Source organism: Pungitius pungitius, chromosome 9 (genome assembly GCF_949316345.1).
Source record: "Pungitius pungitius chromosome 9, fPunPun2.1, whole genome shotgun sequence".
NCBI lineage: Eukaryota > Metazoa > Chordata > Actinopteri > Perciformes > Gasterosteidae > Pungitius > Pungitius pungitius.
The window spans coordinates 13651727-13666391 of NC_084908.1; the positions used below are offsets into that span (position 1 = coordinate 13651727).

The following is a 14665-nucleotide window of genomic DNA, read 5'->3' on the forward strand; positions in this document are numbered from 1 at the left end:
TTATTAAGTTAATAATCGGTTGTTTGTTTTGTTGTGGGAATGATTGAGAAATAAGGAGTGACCGTAGCAAAGCCCGGGACATGTCTCTCCAACCGAGTCTGCACCTAATCAGGCTTAATAAGTGAAAACACCTGCGTAGCTCGACTTTGTGGTGTGTTTTTAATTCCAATTACTTACACCGTATAACTGCAGCACATTTATAATTGCAAGCTTATTATGGATTAACATGCTCCATCATGTTGGGTGGTGTGGTGTTCTGCTATTTTTCTAATATTCAGTCAGCCCCCATTGGTACAGCATGGATAATTCATTATGGAATAAGCATCTTTTATTAATAATACTGCAAACGTACAATTTTAGACGAAAACTGTGTTCACATTACAATATGTTAATTTAAACTTAAATTCATTTCTGACCGTAGAAAGACATCATTCACACTTCCAAGGACACAAAAATACGCTCCGGGCTGTAAATCACACACACACACACACACACACACACACACACACACACACACACACACACACACACACGCAGTGATTTAGGGTAATTGCAAATAACAAGTCTTCTACTCAGACATCCAACCTCTATCAATTAAACATCAAATATTCTCCAGAACAGTTTTGCTGCCAAACACATTCTTCATTCCTTTCATCCCAAAAGCTGAAACTCAACCCAGTTAGAATGCCAGTGGAGAGGGAGCGAGAGAGAGAGAGAGACAGGGGAATCAAAGCATGTTAATCAAGCCCCAGAGGCCTGTCTGCATGTGTGTGTGTGTGTGTGTGTGTGTGTGTGTGTGTGTGTGTGTGTGTGTGTGTGTGTGTGTGTGTGTGTGTGTGTGTGTGTGTGCGTGCAACTGTTTGAGTGAGACGGTACAAGGAAACAAAAGAGAACCGGGGTTGATGTGCATGTTGTAATTTTTATTCTTTAACCCTCACCTCTTTATTCCCCCTATTCTCTCGCCACGGTTTCTCCCTCCCCATGTCAGTGTCTGTAATGTACTCTGACAACACACCCATCACTGGGGCGGTTTCCCAGCAACAGGAGGGACGGTTTGGGGGATTTGGAACCTGAACGACTTCCAGGAGAGGAAATGGATTCTTTAAAAAAAAGGAAAGAAAATCCTGTAAATCCAGTCAATAATCACCACCAGATAAAAAGGGGCAGACAGGGTGTGGGGGGTTGGGGGTGGCATTGATTATCCTGGCCAGTACACACAGGCATTTAAATCAAGAGCTGGAAAAAAAAGCCCCCAAAACAGCACAACAGTGTGATTAAAGACAGTGGTGCTTTATGCTCGTGGTCAGAAATCAAAGTGTCCCCTCTCCTCCCTCCCTGCTCTTCTCTCTCCTAGTGGGAACCATGTTTTCCTCCCCCAACCAAAGCGCATTCATTTCTCTCTAGCTCCCCCCGGTGGTCACTAAGGGCCACAGCAGCTCCAATAGCTGTTGAATAATTCAGTAAACGTGAACTACAAAGATGTACTCCACCAGTTACTGCTTTATAATAATAAAAATAGCCGTTGCTATTCATCACTGACACACTTTTAGGAATCCTTTCATGGTACTAAATATGGCGTTGCCAGGCTTTGAACACAATAGTTAATAATTAATCCTGAGAAACAAATACGTGCGTCATAAACTGGAAACCTTGAAATTTAAATATAGCTTGATGTTAAATAGTGTTCTGCACATATTAAGCTATTCAAGAAATACAAACAGGACTTCACACCAAGCAGTGAGAAGTCTGACTAAATGTTAATACAGTATACTTTATTTTAGCATCAGTTAATTTAACATTCAGTTAACATATTAAGTTTGTTATGAGATGCCACTTCTCAACTTCATACTGCAGCAAACTGAGCAGTGACTTCATCATTGACAGTGTTTGTGTACGCAGGAAGTGCATCACTCCCGCTGTGAGGCACACGTGTTTGCTGACCACGATGAAACCGTGGAGCTGTGGGCTAAAGGAGAAGGTGTCGGATTAAAAACACACACATTTCACTTGCACCCGGGTTACTGTTATCTTAACACTGTAATGTTTATTTGTTCCTCTTTACAAAGTCACTCAAAACACGTCCGGCCAGTTTACAGAACAATCACGTGAGGTAGGCCAGCAGCCACTGACGCTCCTTTTATCCGTCACTATAACCCCCGGGAATGTCACAGTGCTTGTGCGTAACAACATAAAAACATTATCAAAGAACAAACCAAACCCCGTATTGTGTAGACAAAATGGAAATGGCCTTATACTTAGCGATCGGACCTGTCACCTTCAACTAGATTTGATACTAACCACAATTGTATTATGAACGAGTTTACTCTTTTAACTTCTTAGATCACCTTAAAATAAAAACTAGAAATGCCAAGTGGATTTCCCACGTGAATGAATATAAATTCCATTTAATGAAACACAGTTGTTACATAATCTGCTAACAAATCATCCACAGGTATTCAAAGGTTGACAGTTTTTGAAAAGCTGGCAATAAAGACACACTGAAATGTTTGGCAGCACAATGAAGGACAAGATGAGCACAAAGAATAAGTGCAGCAACATCTCTTTCATTAACCCTGTGCACGCAAAAAAAGGTCTCTAACCCCTCAACTGACTGCAATCAAAAGCCCTGCAAACTCTGAAGGTGCAAACTGCTGTGCAACAACAGATAGGGCAACTGAAAAAAAAACTCATCATGAAACAAAATAAAAAAAAAACATTCAGCACACCAGATGACAGATACAGAGTAGTGGGAAATGATCCATAGTGTTTTTTACCCATAAATGCATTTTTTTGTTTTTTTAGGGAACACAACTCAAGTCGGTGTTTAAACAAAGGCCTCCAAAAGCGAGGCAACAGAGTAGAACATGTTTTCATGTTAGGATTAAAGTAAATAGTGCTACAGGGCCATGCACTTTGAAAGTACAATACATACCACTTTCCGAGACTCCCATCACCCAGTTACTTATAAGTATCATAGATACATACTCAGGTTTACAAAAAATATGAATTGTAAGCAGAATTTATTCTCACGGTCATGTTATCAAAAACCTCTCTCAGTTTCCTTCCTGCTCTCTCTCCCTCCTCTGTTTATTTTTTTTTACCAAAGGTCCGGCTCCACCCAGACGATCTTCTTCTGCTCCTCCCAAATGATGGTGCGTAGGTGAGTCAGCAGCGAGCTCTGGTCACACCAGGAGTCCTGAGCCACGCTGTGGTACAGACAGGGCAGCTTGTCCAGCAGCGGCTCCTCGCTCCTGGAACACGCCAACAGCTGCTCCTCCGACTGGCTGCGGCGCTGCAGCTTGGACCTGAACCACGAGGGAGGAGATGAGCTGTCACATAACAAACACCTAAAGATGAGATGTCTGCTTTTTGTTTTGGTCGTTTAATGGCGGCAGCCGCAGTGTGTAGGCGATGTGACGTGTCAATATTTTCCTTTGCAGCTGGGATTTAGTTAAATTATTCTATTCTCCCATCTGTCAACATTTATCGTTTAGGTCTGTCAGTCGCTGTGAATCACAAGGAACCGGTTTCGTGGGCGACATAGTTTGAGTTTCCAAGTATGGTGATTCCTAAAAAGAGGAAGAGATACCAGTATTTCCAGGAGCCATTACTTCATCAAGAGGACACATGACTATTTGAATTATTTGTTTTGCTTCAGTGAACTGGCGGGGGACGCAAGGTTGGTGGTTCGAATCCCGGCTGCCCCATGTGCCATGTCTGTTTGTTCAGGAAGTTAAACACCACCAGGGATCACATTGGATTGAAATAAATGACAATATAACTACTAGAAGACCCCGATGACATCCAACGCTACGCAATATGTCAGTAATGTCATCAGCAAAACTTTTCATGCCTATAGAGATTATCTGAATGTGATATCAGGTGAGCTCTCTCAGCGTTGAAAAACAAGAATAAAGGAGGGTTTACTTCAGTTTCTTCGCACTACGTGGCGACTGGCCGATGAAGATGATGATGGGGAAGATCTCGGCGCGGTGCAGCCGACGCACACAGTCCAGCCCCAACGGCAGCACACAGTGCGTCCCCTGCAGGGCGGGGAGAGGAGCATCCAATAGGGTGTTAGATAAAGAGAGGATCTTTTGTATGAGCAAGCCTCAACAGCAGTGTTTTTATGTGAGATACGTTTGAATGCAGAACACGTGGAGACAAAAATCCTTTTTCATTCACACTTGTTAAAAGTGTGTTTTATTATTAACAGGTATGATTATACGTAGATAATATCACAAAAAAAACTTGTCCACAAAAGGCTAATGGGATTCTCTCCTTGAAAGCCTGGACTAAAGTAAACTCCCCGTCCAACCCTATTCTCCACTTTTCCCATGAAACCATCCAAATGCAATGATGAATGTTCTGACCGTCTTCACTATTTTCTCGACACTCTGCAGGGTATAGCAGCAGCTTGTTCCCCCCTCGCACTCCTCCAGGATCTCGGACCTCTGCAGCCTGGCTGCACGCTCGCTGGAGCTCAGCATCTCTGTGAAGCAGACGGGTGGGGAGGGAGAGGGGGGGGGGGGTACAAAAGGTAAGGCATGAAGTGACATCTTTACCTTTAGTAGAGGCATTAACTTGAATTCGTACTGTAAAATATCTGAACCCTTTGTCGTTTCCTTCTGCTTGTTGTGTATTTATGTTGTTGTGTGTTCACTGGTCCTTGTAATGATTAAAACCTTCCCACAAAGATCTCCACGTTTTCATTTCACCTTATCAGTGCAGGAAACACTGGCAAACATTTACCGTCTCTATAGCCTCCGTCATTCTCATTACGATTTATTCGCAAAGATGGATCGCTTCCTGGTTATCGGAAACAGACAGAACGTGTCGTCGGGCTGCACAGGGAGGGGAAACATAAACATGCATGTTTCTGAATATATATATAACAATATCACAACGCTGTATCCCTTACCAGGCTCGCAGACCCGGAAGCCCGGCCAGTCGGCCATCTTCTTGCTCAGGATGTGTCCCAGGATAGTGGGCAGCAGCAGGACCGGCCTGCAGACGGGTGGGAAGTGTGGCGTGACCAGGCTGTAGGGCATGAGGGTCAGACAGCTTCTGGGTGCAGAGGTATCACCTTCGTACGAAAGAATAAGAAGAAAAAGAACGCATGTCTAAATTATAAACATAACCATTGCGCCGCAAACTGCAGATTCAAGAAGCAGAGATATTGTATTACTGTGTGTTTGCCGCTACTTAAGGCTATTGATCAATGTACCTGATTCTGCACTGGTGTTTTCTTCCTCCACACTGACCCAAAGTGGCTTCCTGCCCTGGCGCCCGGTGCCGACAATCCTCGCTACCTTCTGCTTGTTGTTGCCCGCCCCAAAACGCGCAGCCTGGTGAGTGGGAGGAACCGTCCCAAAAGTGAACACACTGACATTTTGGAGCGCTTGAGGTTCCAGTGTTTTAGACGGCTCTCACCTTTTGAGAGTTCTTTGTTTCAAAGCTCATGTCTTCAATGGCTCTAATCAGAAGTCGCTGGGCCCTGTGCCCGAACAGAAAATCATCACAATTCAAGCTTTCCGATGAGCCCGACTCTATAAATCCTCCCGTACGTTGACACATCTTAAACATCGGCGTACCGACCTGTAATAGTTGGGTAAGCTTCCGCTCTGGAGGTCCAGTAGCTGATTGGGGTGAACTTGGCTGGCGTACCAGGAGTCCTTAGTGCCAGCGGGTCGCGTGTTGGTCACATGAAGGATGTCGTTGCAGGACACAGGCAGCGTCCATTTGGGCCCAGCAGGGAGAGACACGTTGACACGTACGTAGAAGGAGTCTCCGGACGATGTCTCGTTGCTCTGCATCTGCTGCAGCAGCGCCTCGTAGTCTGAGCAGGCAGAGGAAGCAATATTGTACGCACTATTTACTTGTTATGTAATATGACTCACTGGATGGTAACTGTCACTTTGAGTGACTGTCCAATTATTTTATGTATACTAAAAACAAGCAGGGTTTTCTTAATTCAGAATGTGGGCTGCGTAAATGACAATATTGATGTTGATGCATCATTTAGGGCACATCAGTGCTCAATAATACGGCAGCAGGAACCCTACAGTGGAAACCAAGGAACCCATAAAGGATGGATCATTATGCTTAGAGCAATATTAAACATCCATAACAATGTGACAGTTGGCCAGTGTGTAACAAATATTTAATTATAATTTTAATCACACAATCAGATTGATGAAGAATCAGTGACACGTCCTTAGTATTTTATGAAGAGATCAGTTTGTTATTTCAATCAGTAACACATTTGGTGTCCCTCCAACAATGAGGATCCCTCTCATCCAAAAGCAACGATAGCCGGTCGATGGACGTCACGTGCTGTTGCATTTCAACGAGTCAAAGATACGCGAGCATCTTGGCGGCCGGCCATCTCTTTAATAAGAGACACGATCTACTTCCTTAAAGCCTCCTAACAGCTGACGTGATACATTTCTACTTCCAGTTGATACCAAGATACAGTTTGGTCTCTCTGCTTGTTTGAATACTTGATTGTGCGTGTGTACAGCTCATTTTCAAATTGAAAACGAAAAGTGAAGAACTTCATTCTGTAGTTGGCGTTTTTCTTTTCCTTTGTTACGTGGTTTTATTTTTCCGGGCATAATGACAATTGGGATTATTGAGGATTACATGGATTTGTTTGAAGAGAGTCTGTGCTGTGGTACATACCATCTTGCCGAGGCCGGAGGGAGAGGTGACAGACGCCTGTGACTTGGCCAAGAGCCCACATAGCTTCCTCTAAGGTGGAATCCTCCAGCACCATACTCATAGCCTTCTGGTTCTGCTCGTACTTCACCTGCATACCGACACAACCATGAGAGAAGTCTTCCCAGCAGGCAGAACGTTTGGAATTGGCGTGGAGGAACAACACTTCAGCCCACCTCCACTATTTGGGCCCCGGGGCTGATGCCGACGGTGTGGGCGGCGGTTCCTTCGGTCACATGGTGCACAAACACGCCTGTCTTGTTGCCTCCCACCACTGCCAGCTGTTTGAGCAGCGCCTCGCCCTGGAGCGAGATGCCTAGGACGCGGCCGTTGACCCGAATCGCTTTCTGACGTGAACGCATGAGGAAGGGAGGGACCGAGGTCCTGGACAGGCTGCCAGAGGAACGAGAGAGAAAACGTTCGGATTAGGATCAAAGATTCCTCTGGTTGGCACAGAGTGGATTGTGGCCTGATAGCATCACGGATTCCTCACGTCACCAACAGTTGCTATAGTTCTTATCACATGTAGTGGAGCCTTAGTCACTTAATTTTAATGAGATAATTCACTTACTCGGTTAAATCACCTTTAATCTTAATCTGAATTATAATCAGGCAGAGGCTACAGTTCTACACAAAAGGTCATGTTGCGTGTTCCTGACCGCGCTGTGGATTAACTCACCCATCAATGTTGGAGTTTTTACAAGAGGAAAATGTGCACGCGTTGCCGTCTTCAATTTCTGCAGAACAGAAGAGAGGCTGTTTTATGATTTGGCATCAGAATTGTGGTAGTGTCTGAGTTGACGTATCACCTTGCAGCTCACGCATAGGTTCAACACTGAACAATAGCTCACACAAATGTGCGGCGAAAGACACATTGTTTAATTTCTATGTGCACCTGTGGGGATGAACACAAAGTCTTCCAATAGAAATTCAGTCTCCGCTGCTTTCGAGCTGCAAGAGAAAGAAAAAGACAAAAGAGACACTAAACCCCACTATCAGATTTCTGTCTGTCACCTTCTTTCACACACAGCCATGAAGACGCACACTGACGATGCTGACTTCCACACGGCATTTTGAGCTTACTGAAATGCAAATGTCATGCAATGCTTCGACCCAGACACTGTGCTTGTAGATTGATTAATAACTAGGAATAATTAGGACTAATTAAATCCTGATGATCACAGGGCGTAATGTCTTGGTAGCACGTTGAAAAAACAGTTCCGTATGAATCATTTTGTACCAAAAACAATAAATTCTATTGACATTGTGCTCTCACTTTTCTCCCAAAATCCTCGCAGGCTCCTTCAGATTTAGCTTTCTATCATTTACTCTTGATCACATGTATCTTTCATGATGCCTAGTTAAGCCCCTTTCAATCCTGTTAACTGATAATCCACCCGAAGCCGGATGCCTTCGCATTGACAGGAAGGAATTCAGGAGTCAATGACACGTGCACGTGCTTCCTGATAGGTGGCAACGGCTGAAACCATTGATTTAAAAAGCCGACTAACACACGAGGAATGTGGAAACACACACCTGTCTGCGTACAAAGCTTCCTCCCTTCTGCGGAGAGACTCTGGACTGGGGGGCTCCGCGTTTCGGGATCGGACGCTGCTTCCTTCTTCACACTGTAAATACAGATGGATACACACGGCATAGGTATGTGCAAAAACACAGATCCTTTCTAAGACAAATCAAATCAATCAAACAGGTACTAAAGCTGAATGTTAAATACAGGTAACATTATATGTATCAAGAGTATCAATGCCAAACGTATTGGTTTTTCCTTTTTCAACTTTTGTAATATGTTACTTGCTTAATCAATTAATTATGGATTAATTACATATTAACCTCACAAAACGCACAAAAGATCAAATGAAATCTGAACCGGTGAGGAAACTCTATTTGCACCAAGTGGCACCTGCAGTGAATTCTGATTTTGATTCATTACATTTGGTAACATATCTGGGTGTGGTTGCACTTGATCCAGCAGAAATAAAAACAAAAGTACTGGTTTGGCAACTCTGATGAAATAACTGTGTCTGATCTCAATTAAATACACACACACACACCCCACACACACACACCTCTGAACTCATTGAATGGGGATTGACTGCGTCCATGCGACAAAGTCTTCGTCTGTTGGAGATTCTAGGCGGGGATGGCGGGCATTTTTCAAAGCTGGATCTCAGGCTCTCCCAGTCCCACTCCATATTCTTTGGCAAAAAACACAAAACAACATTTCACATTTCTGTGCCGGTCGTGTCCACGTGTCCGCCGACATGTGCTCGTGCGTCTCTCTCTCTCTCTCTCACCAAATCTGAACTCCGCCGTTGCTGTTCGCTGGCGCAGCGTTGGGCCTGCACGCCGCACACCTGCTCTTGGAGCTCAACCAGCTGAGACCTCAGGGTGTCCTTCTCAGCCAAGATACGGGCAATCATAGTCTGGGCCTCGTCTCTGGACAGGTACGCCTGGGAGCAGGGAAGTGGTTCTGGTTTACGTGCGTACGTGTGTCTGGTGTGGGAACACGGAGGTGCAACACGGCAAACAGAGGAGTAGCGTCCTATTTAGAAATAAACAGCTCATCTTACAAACCTGAAACCACAAGGTCATCATTTGGTAGAGAATATTTTTAGTTCTCAACAAATTTCCAGATGGATGCTACAAAAGCTTCAATACAATTTGCGAACAGGCAGGCAAAACAAAGCCTTTAGTCGAATAAAATATCAGGGGAAAAAAGGGTATGTAGCCAAATCTGCATTATTGGCAGAGTTTGTGACAGTTTGAACTGACACGTAGTGTTTAGGGATAAACAGACCTTCAGGACCAGGCAGGAACAGGAATAGTTACAACAGGAACTAAGGTTTTGTTGTAATGTTTTATTGACTGGGTGTCTCTTTCATCTCCTTCATTCATGAAGATCTCTCTCTTTTTGAGATAGAACCCACCTCCCCCGAGGAGGACAGTAGCCTACTGGGGAAATGTGATCTGTCATCTAGCGTTAATCAAAAATGTAAGTCAATAAACTCTATAATTCAGAGCATAAAGGGACAAGTGAATGAATGTGGAGAGCTTCCGTCCCCATGGACACGGTCACATCTCATGTCTCATTGAGAGGCGTTGTTGTTGGTTACTGCACAGCTCCAGCAGAGCAGCTGGCAGCTGTGTGACTGACTGACAGTTGTTGGTGTGGGAGGATCCGTCATTTCATTCCTCTCACAAGAATAGCCTCAACGGTGGTTGAAAGAGACAAAAACAAAACACGCTTTAAGATGAATCATTGCTGCATGATGTCATCGAAAGGTGAATCACTAGGTCAATGTATAAGGGAGTGAGTCACAGACATAAAGAGCTGGTTGAATTTCAACAGGAAATAAAAAAGCCATAGTAATATACGTAATCCAAAAAAGCTAAAAAAAGAAAGAAAGAAGAGGTTCTTGGTAAATTTAATGAACGATTTAAGAAGGACAAGAAGCTTTAAGAAGGTTAAGATGTTCCTCACTTGGTCCCTCTCTGCCTGCAGCTCTTTCATCTGGTTCTGGATCACAGTGATCTTCTTCTGGTGCATGTTACAGTCCAGGGTCAGCTGCTGCACCTGGAGGCTCAGGCACTCTTTTTGATCTGAGAGCTGAAGGTGAAATAAAAAAAATGATTTAGGGACATATAATAGAATGCAGACTGAAATACGTGGTGTAGTCTGAAATTGATTATGGTGACATATCGCATTAGCATTCAACAATTTCTCCTCATCAAGCATTCGACTGACCCAACATTTGTGTTATTCAACTAGAGGTTCTCTTCTGTTTAGAGCTTGCTGTGAGTTATTTTTAGCAGTGGGTTAAACTGTCACCAACACACACACACACACACACACACACACACACACACACACGCACACGCACACATACGTACCACTTGCTTCTCTCTCAGCAGCTGTTCATTCTCTTCTCTGTAACACCTGAGCTGCTCTGCGAGCTCCACCTGGCTGTCGATGGCCTCGGCCAGGTCCTGGGCCAAGATGTCCTGCCGGGCCTGACGGAGACACAGCGGATCAGAGGAAGACACAACTGTCATTTGGGTGCAATTATGCGTTACGGCCGTTAGCCAATGATCGAGCGATTGTTCTTACTGGGTCCAGTTTTTCCTCCTTCGCCAGCTGCAGTTGCAGTTTCCTGACTTTGTCTTGCAGTTGCGGCGTCTCGGCGCTGCGGAGAGAATGCCGCCTCTGGAACTCGCTGTCCGCCTGAGCCTTCTGCAGCTCGGTCTGCACCTGGTACAGCTGCCACCACACGAGAACAACGGTGTTCACGGGCCCGCGACTACGTGTCTGTCACTATGTGCATGTTCTTTTCTGAATTAAACCAGCTGAAAAGCACAGTTTGGTCAACATGATTGTAAACAGAGCCAAAGATAATGGAATCAAGTGTGTTTCCTCACCAACAACACCTCAATCCTCAAAGGTGTTATAATTACAACATGAATAGGATTGGCTCATTCAGGGTAGGGACTTGTGTTGAAACCAGTTGCTTAGTGACTTGTTGCGATTTCAGTCTTAAACCCGACAGGCAAAAATGTTTCAAAACAGCACTTAGCTTCCTTAAATTAACCCAGGAGACTGAGTATAGTAAGTTCATTGTTCTAATACCACTTTCTCTGCAAACACAAGCTTCTCAATTTACGCCTTTATTCACATTTCAATTCTTTAAGCACGACTTTCCCTTGAAATCGCATTATTATTATTATTATTTTTCCTTCCAGGAAGAAGGGTCACTGACCTGCAGGTTGAGGTCATGGAGACGCAGGTTCACGGAGGATTTCTCCTCCACGGCTCCTGTGTAGCGCATATACAAGTCACACTTTTCATCCTTTAGCCTCGTGATGTCCTGTTGCAAAGAACACAAGTGTCTCCGCATGTGTTGGTTCTCGGACTGAAGACACCGGGACTTCTCCGACACCTCCATCATCTGCCGGATCTCGAACTCCAGCGAGGCACAGCGAGCGCTCTTCTTGCTCGCTTCATCCCGCGCCGCCTGGAGCTCTTTCTGCATCCCCGTCACTGCTCTGACCAGATACTCCGTCAGCTCAGAGTACTTTATGAGGCCTGCAGAGAGAGCGACGCAAGCGCGACATGAAGCAAGTGAGGCAAACAGACGGCTGGGCGGGCCCTTAAAACTCGTCGTCAACCAGCCACTGACCACTGAAACTGGAGGGCTCGGTGCTGGGTTTGCGTCCTGTGACCTGGGTGTACAGGGTGGGGTAGTGGATCATCAGGCTCTCCACCAGGGCCACGGCCCCGTTCTTCCCCTGGGTCCTCAGCAGATCCAGCATATGGCCTGTGCACGGAGGAGGATCATGTTGTCATGAACCGTTGCATCATTCAATTAGGAATGGAGGGAAAGGAAAATATTTTAGAATGTTGATAAATAGTTAAAAACAATCACAATATGTGAGAAAGATATATAAATATATTTGTGTGTATGTAAATACACTTTAAAACTATTTTAGGTAGCATAATATGTTGGTTTTACTAATGATTATTACTTTTTAGTACCGCAGTGGGGCTGGAGTTTCCTCTGTGGATGTACTCAAACATCAGTGTAAACACATCAGTTGCAGTAAAAGAGGAGGCAGACTAAACCCTCCACAGAGCCAAGGAACATTCTAGAAGAAACAAGTCAAGTCAGAGATCTCACTGGTTCTCATGCTGCGGTTGGTGAGGTTGTGGCAGGAGAGGATCTCGTCCTCGTCCATCTCCGTGAGCACCCTGGCCTGCCTCAGGTAGGGGATCAGGATGCACGGCCGCACGCCCAAGGAGATCCGGTGGCGGTTGTCGTTTATCAGTTCCCACAGTTCCTCGTCGCCCATCTGTCCAATGTCCGGACTCTCGGGAACGCACTCGCCTGCCATCCTGGGTGCGTTTTCCGTTCCTCTGAAGGAGTGATGGGCATGCGGCTAAAGCCAGCGGAGCGAAGACACCCGTCACTGGCTCATCGCTGCAAGCAAACACAGCGGCAGTCTGACTGGAAGTGCGTTTGAGCATCATAAAAGGGCCCGGCTCTCCACGCCCATTTGTTGTGTCAAAGCATTTGTGTGTGTGTGTGTGTTTATGAGGGCATGTGCAGGGAAACCTGTAAGACGAGACCTCTGCAATGCAGTGAGTCAAATAACAACAACATGCATTTTTTGTAACACATCAGACACAAGCAAACATTAGTGAAGTGAGCTGCACATTTGTCTTTTCCAATCACTCTATTGGGGCTTTTCTCTGGTTGATTTGCCTCCAAACACTCTATAAACCTCTGCCTCATTTACTCTATAAACAAAGACCAATTTGTCTGTTGCAAGCGGTCCGAGCCGCAGCCTACGCGAACAAAGCCAACTCGCCAACCTCAGATTCATTAGGTGGCATGGGAGTAATCATTTGTTAATCACAGTAAAGTAAACACACATACCTTGCCGATGAAAGGAACACTGGACTGTGAAGTGCAAAGTCCTCTGTTATAGAAGGAAATAAGGTCTGGGGCGGGACTGGCATGGGCTGTCCGCCCAAGGTAAGAGGCTTTCTAATTCTATTAGCTATCGTAAACAATAAAGGTGGTGTGGAGCTTGAAGAATGGACCCAACAAATAGCTTCAGTGTCACAGAGCTTGTCCTGTATTATCAGCGAACGACTTGGGATTAAGGTGCGCATTCCGGTAAACTGCAATAGGGAAATGTGTTACTCATATATTGCTGAATGAACAATACTTGAGTTCATTGAAACGTGAATAAATATTCATAAACGTGACCTTTACTTGAGTGCTGCACAAACAGCGTGGGACATTTGCATGTTCCACCCAAATTGTTATCGACAACAAAAGGAGATTAAAGGAACACGATCCTCTGAAAAAGTGTAAAGACACACACCTGTGAGCTGCGTGAAGCGAGAAATTCACCGACAGAAGCAGCATGCAGGAGAACTTTGAAGGTGTTCCTGGATGCAAAGGCATTGATGGAGGAGTACAGGTCCCAAGAGGTCAAATCCCAAGAGATGCGACTGTGGGTCTTCGTTTGACCATAAAGAAAAAAAGTACCCTCAACTGGAAAAACATCCAGGTGCAATGAACTGAACTAGATGGACACAAACTGCTTCCATCAACACATGGAATAAACTGCATGGATCTTCCGTTCATCAGACCCACAAACTGAGTGAAGAGTTTTTCGTTGTTTCATGCTTGTGGACACTTGAAGCAAATGAGAACTCAGGTGACAGGGAGGAGCGGTCGGTCCACCGCTTGATTTTCCCTGAGACGACAGCTGTTCGTGACCATTGATCTCTTTACTGTTGACTGCTTCACTTTCTTTTAGGTAAATTGATTTCTGTAAAAAATGTTTGTAACCTAACCGTGATGTTTACTTAATATGACCTAGTATTTCAGTTTGAACCCCCAATTCTTTTAAAGCCATGACTGTGCATCTTTATGTGACGTAGTGGGAGTGAGAATAGCATTGAATGACATGGCAAAAAGCAAAAAGGGCCGTTTTAAACTAGCAGCAAAAGACTTGAAATGTGCGACCTGACACGCACAATATCCTTTAAAGTGTTGTAGTGTTATATATAAATCAGATCATGATGGCTGTTGACAGAAGAGTAATTGTAAGACTGCTTTCCAGAGACGTCATCTTTCACACTGTACTGGGTAAGAATGCGATAGTTATGCAAGATCTTAGTCATCTTTCCGAGGAAGTAGGTGGGAAATATCTTTTTATCAGCTTCTACTTTTACCTGCAAGCCCAGGATGCCAGTTTTTGGAACAGGTTGCTATGGCGCCTTCAAACACTGTGGAAATACCTTACAAAATACCTTACTAGACGGCGCTCACAGAGAGCCTGGGATCGGGGAACCGGATCCTCAGCATTGCACAGATGAGGCCTACCGGAAGCCTTTGCTGCCACATTGGTAAAC

The 14665-nt window shown here is 44.9% G+C and overlaps 1 protein-coding gene across 1 annotated transcript; it reads right to left on the reverse strand.

Annotated features, from left to right (window-relative positions):
- Positions 1-2047: 2047 nt before the first annotated feature.
- card14 (caspase recruitment domain family, member 14) lies at positions 2048-12714 on the reverse strand. The gene is made up of 20 exons (XM_037472927.2): positions 12414-12714; positions 11916-12053; positions 11496-11821; positions 10850-10999; positions 10633-10752; positions 10223-10348; positions 9036-9191; positions 8808-8936; positions 8257-8348; positions 7616-7671; positions 7400-7457; positions 6897-7113; positions 6685-6811; positions 5599-5839; positions 5434-5497; positions 5228-5348; positions 4922-5086; positions 4374-4492; positions 3928-4043; positions 2048-3305 (listed from the first exon to the last, which is right to left on the reverse strand). Exons 1-20 carry the CDS (start codon positions 12625-12627, stop codon positions 3098-3100), a joined length of 2943 nt encoding a protein of 980 aa, XP_037328824.2. The 5' UTR covers positions 12628-12714; the 3' UTR covers positions 2048-3097.
- Between the last annotated feature and the right edge of the window lie 1951 nt (positions 12715-14665).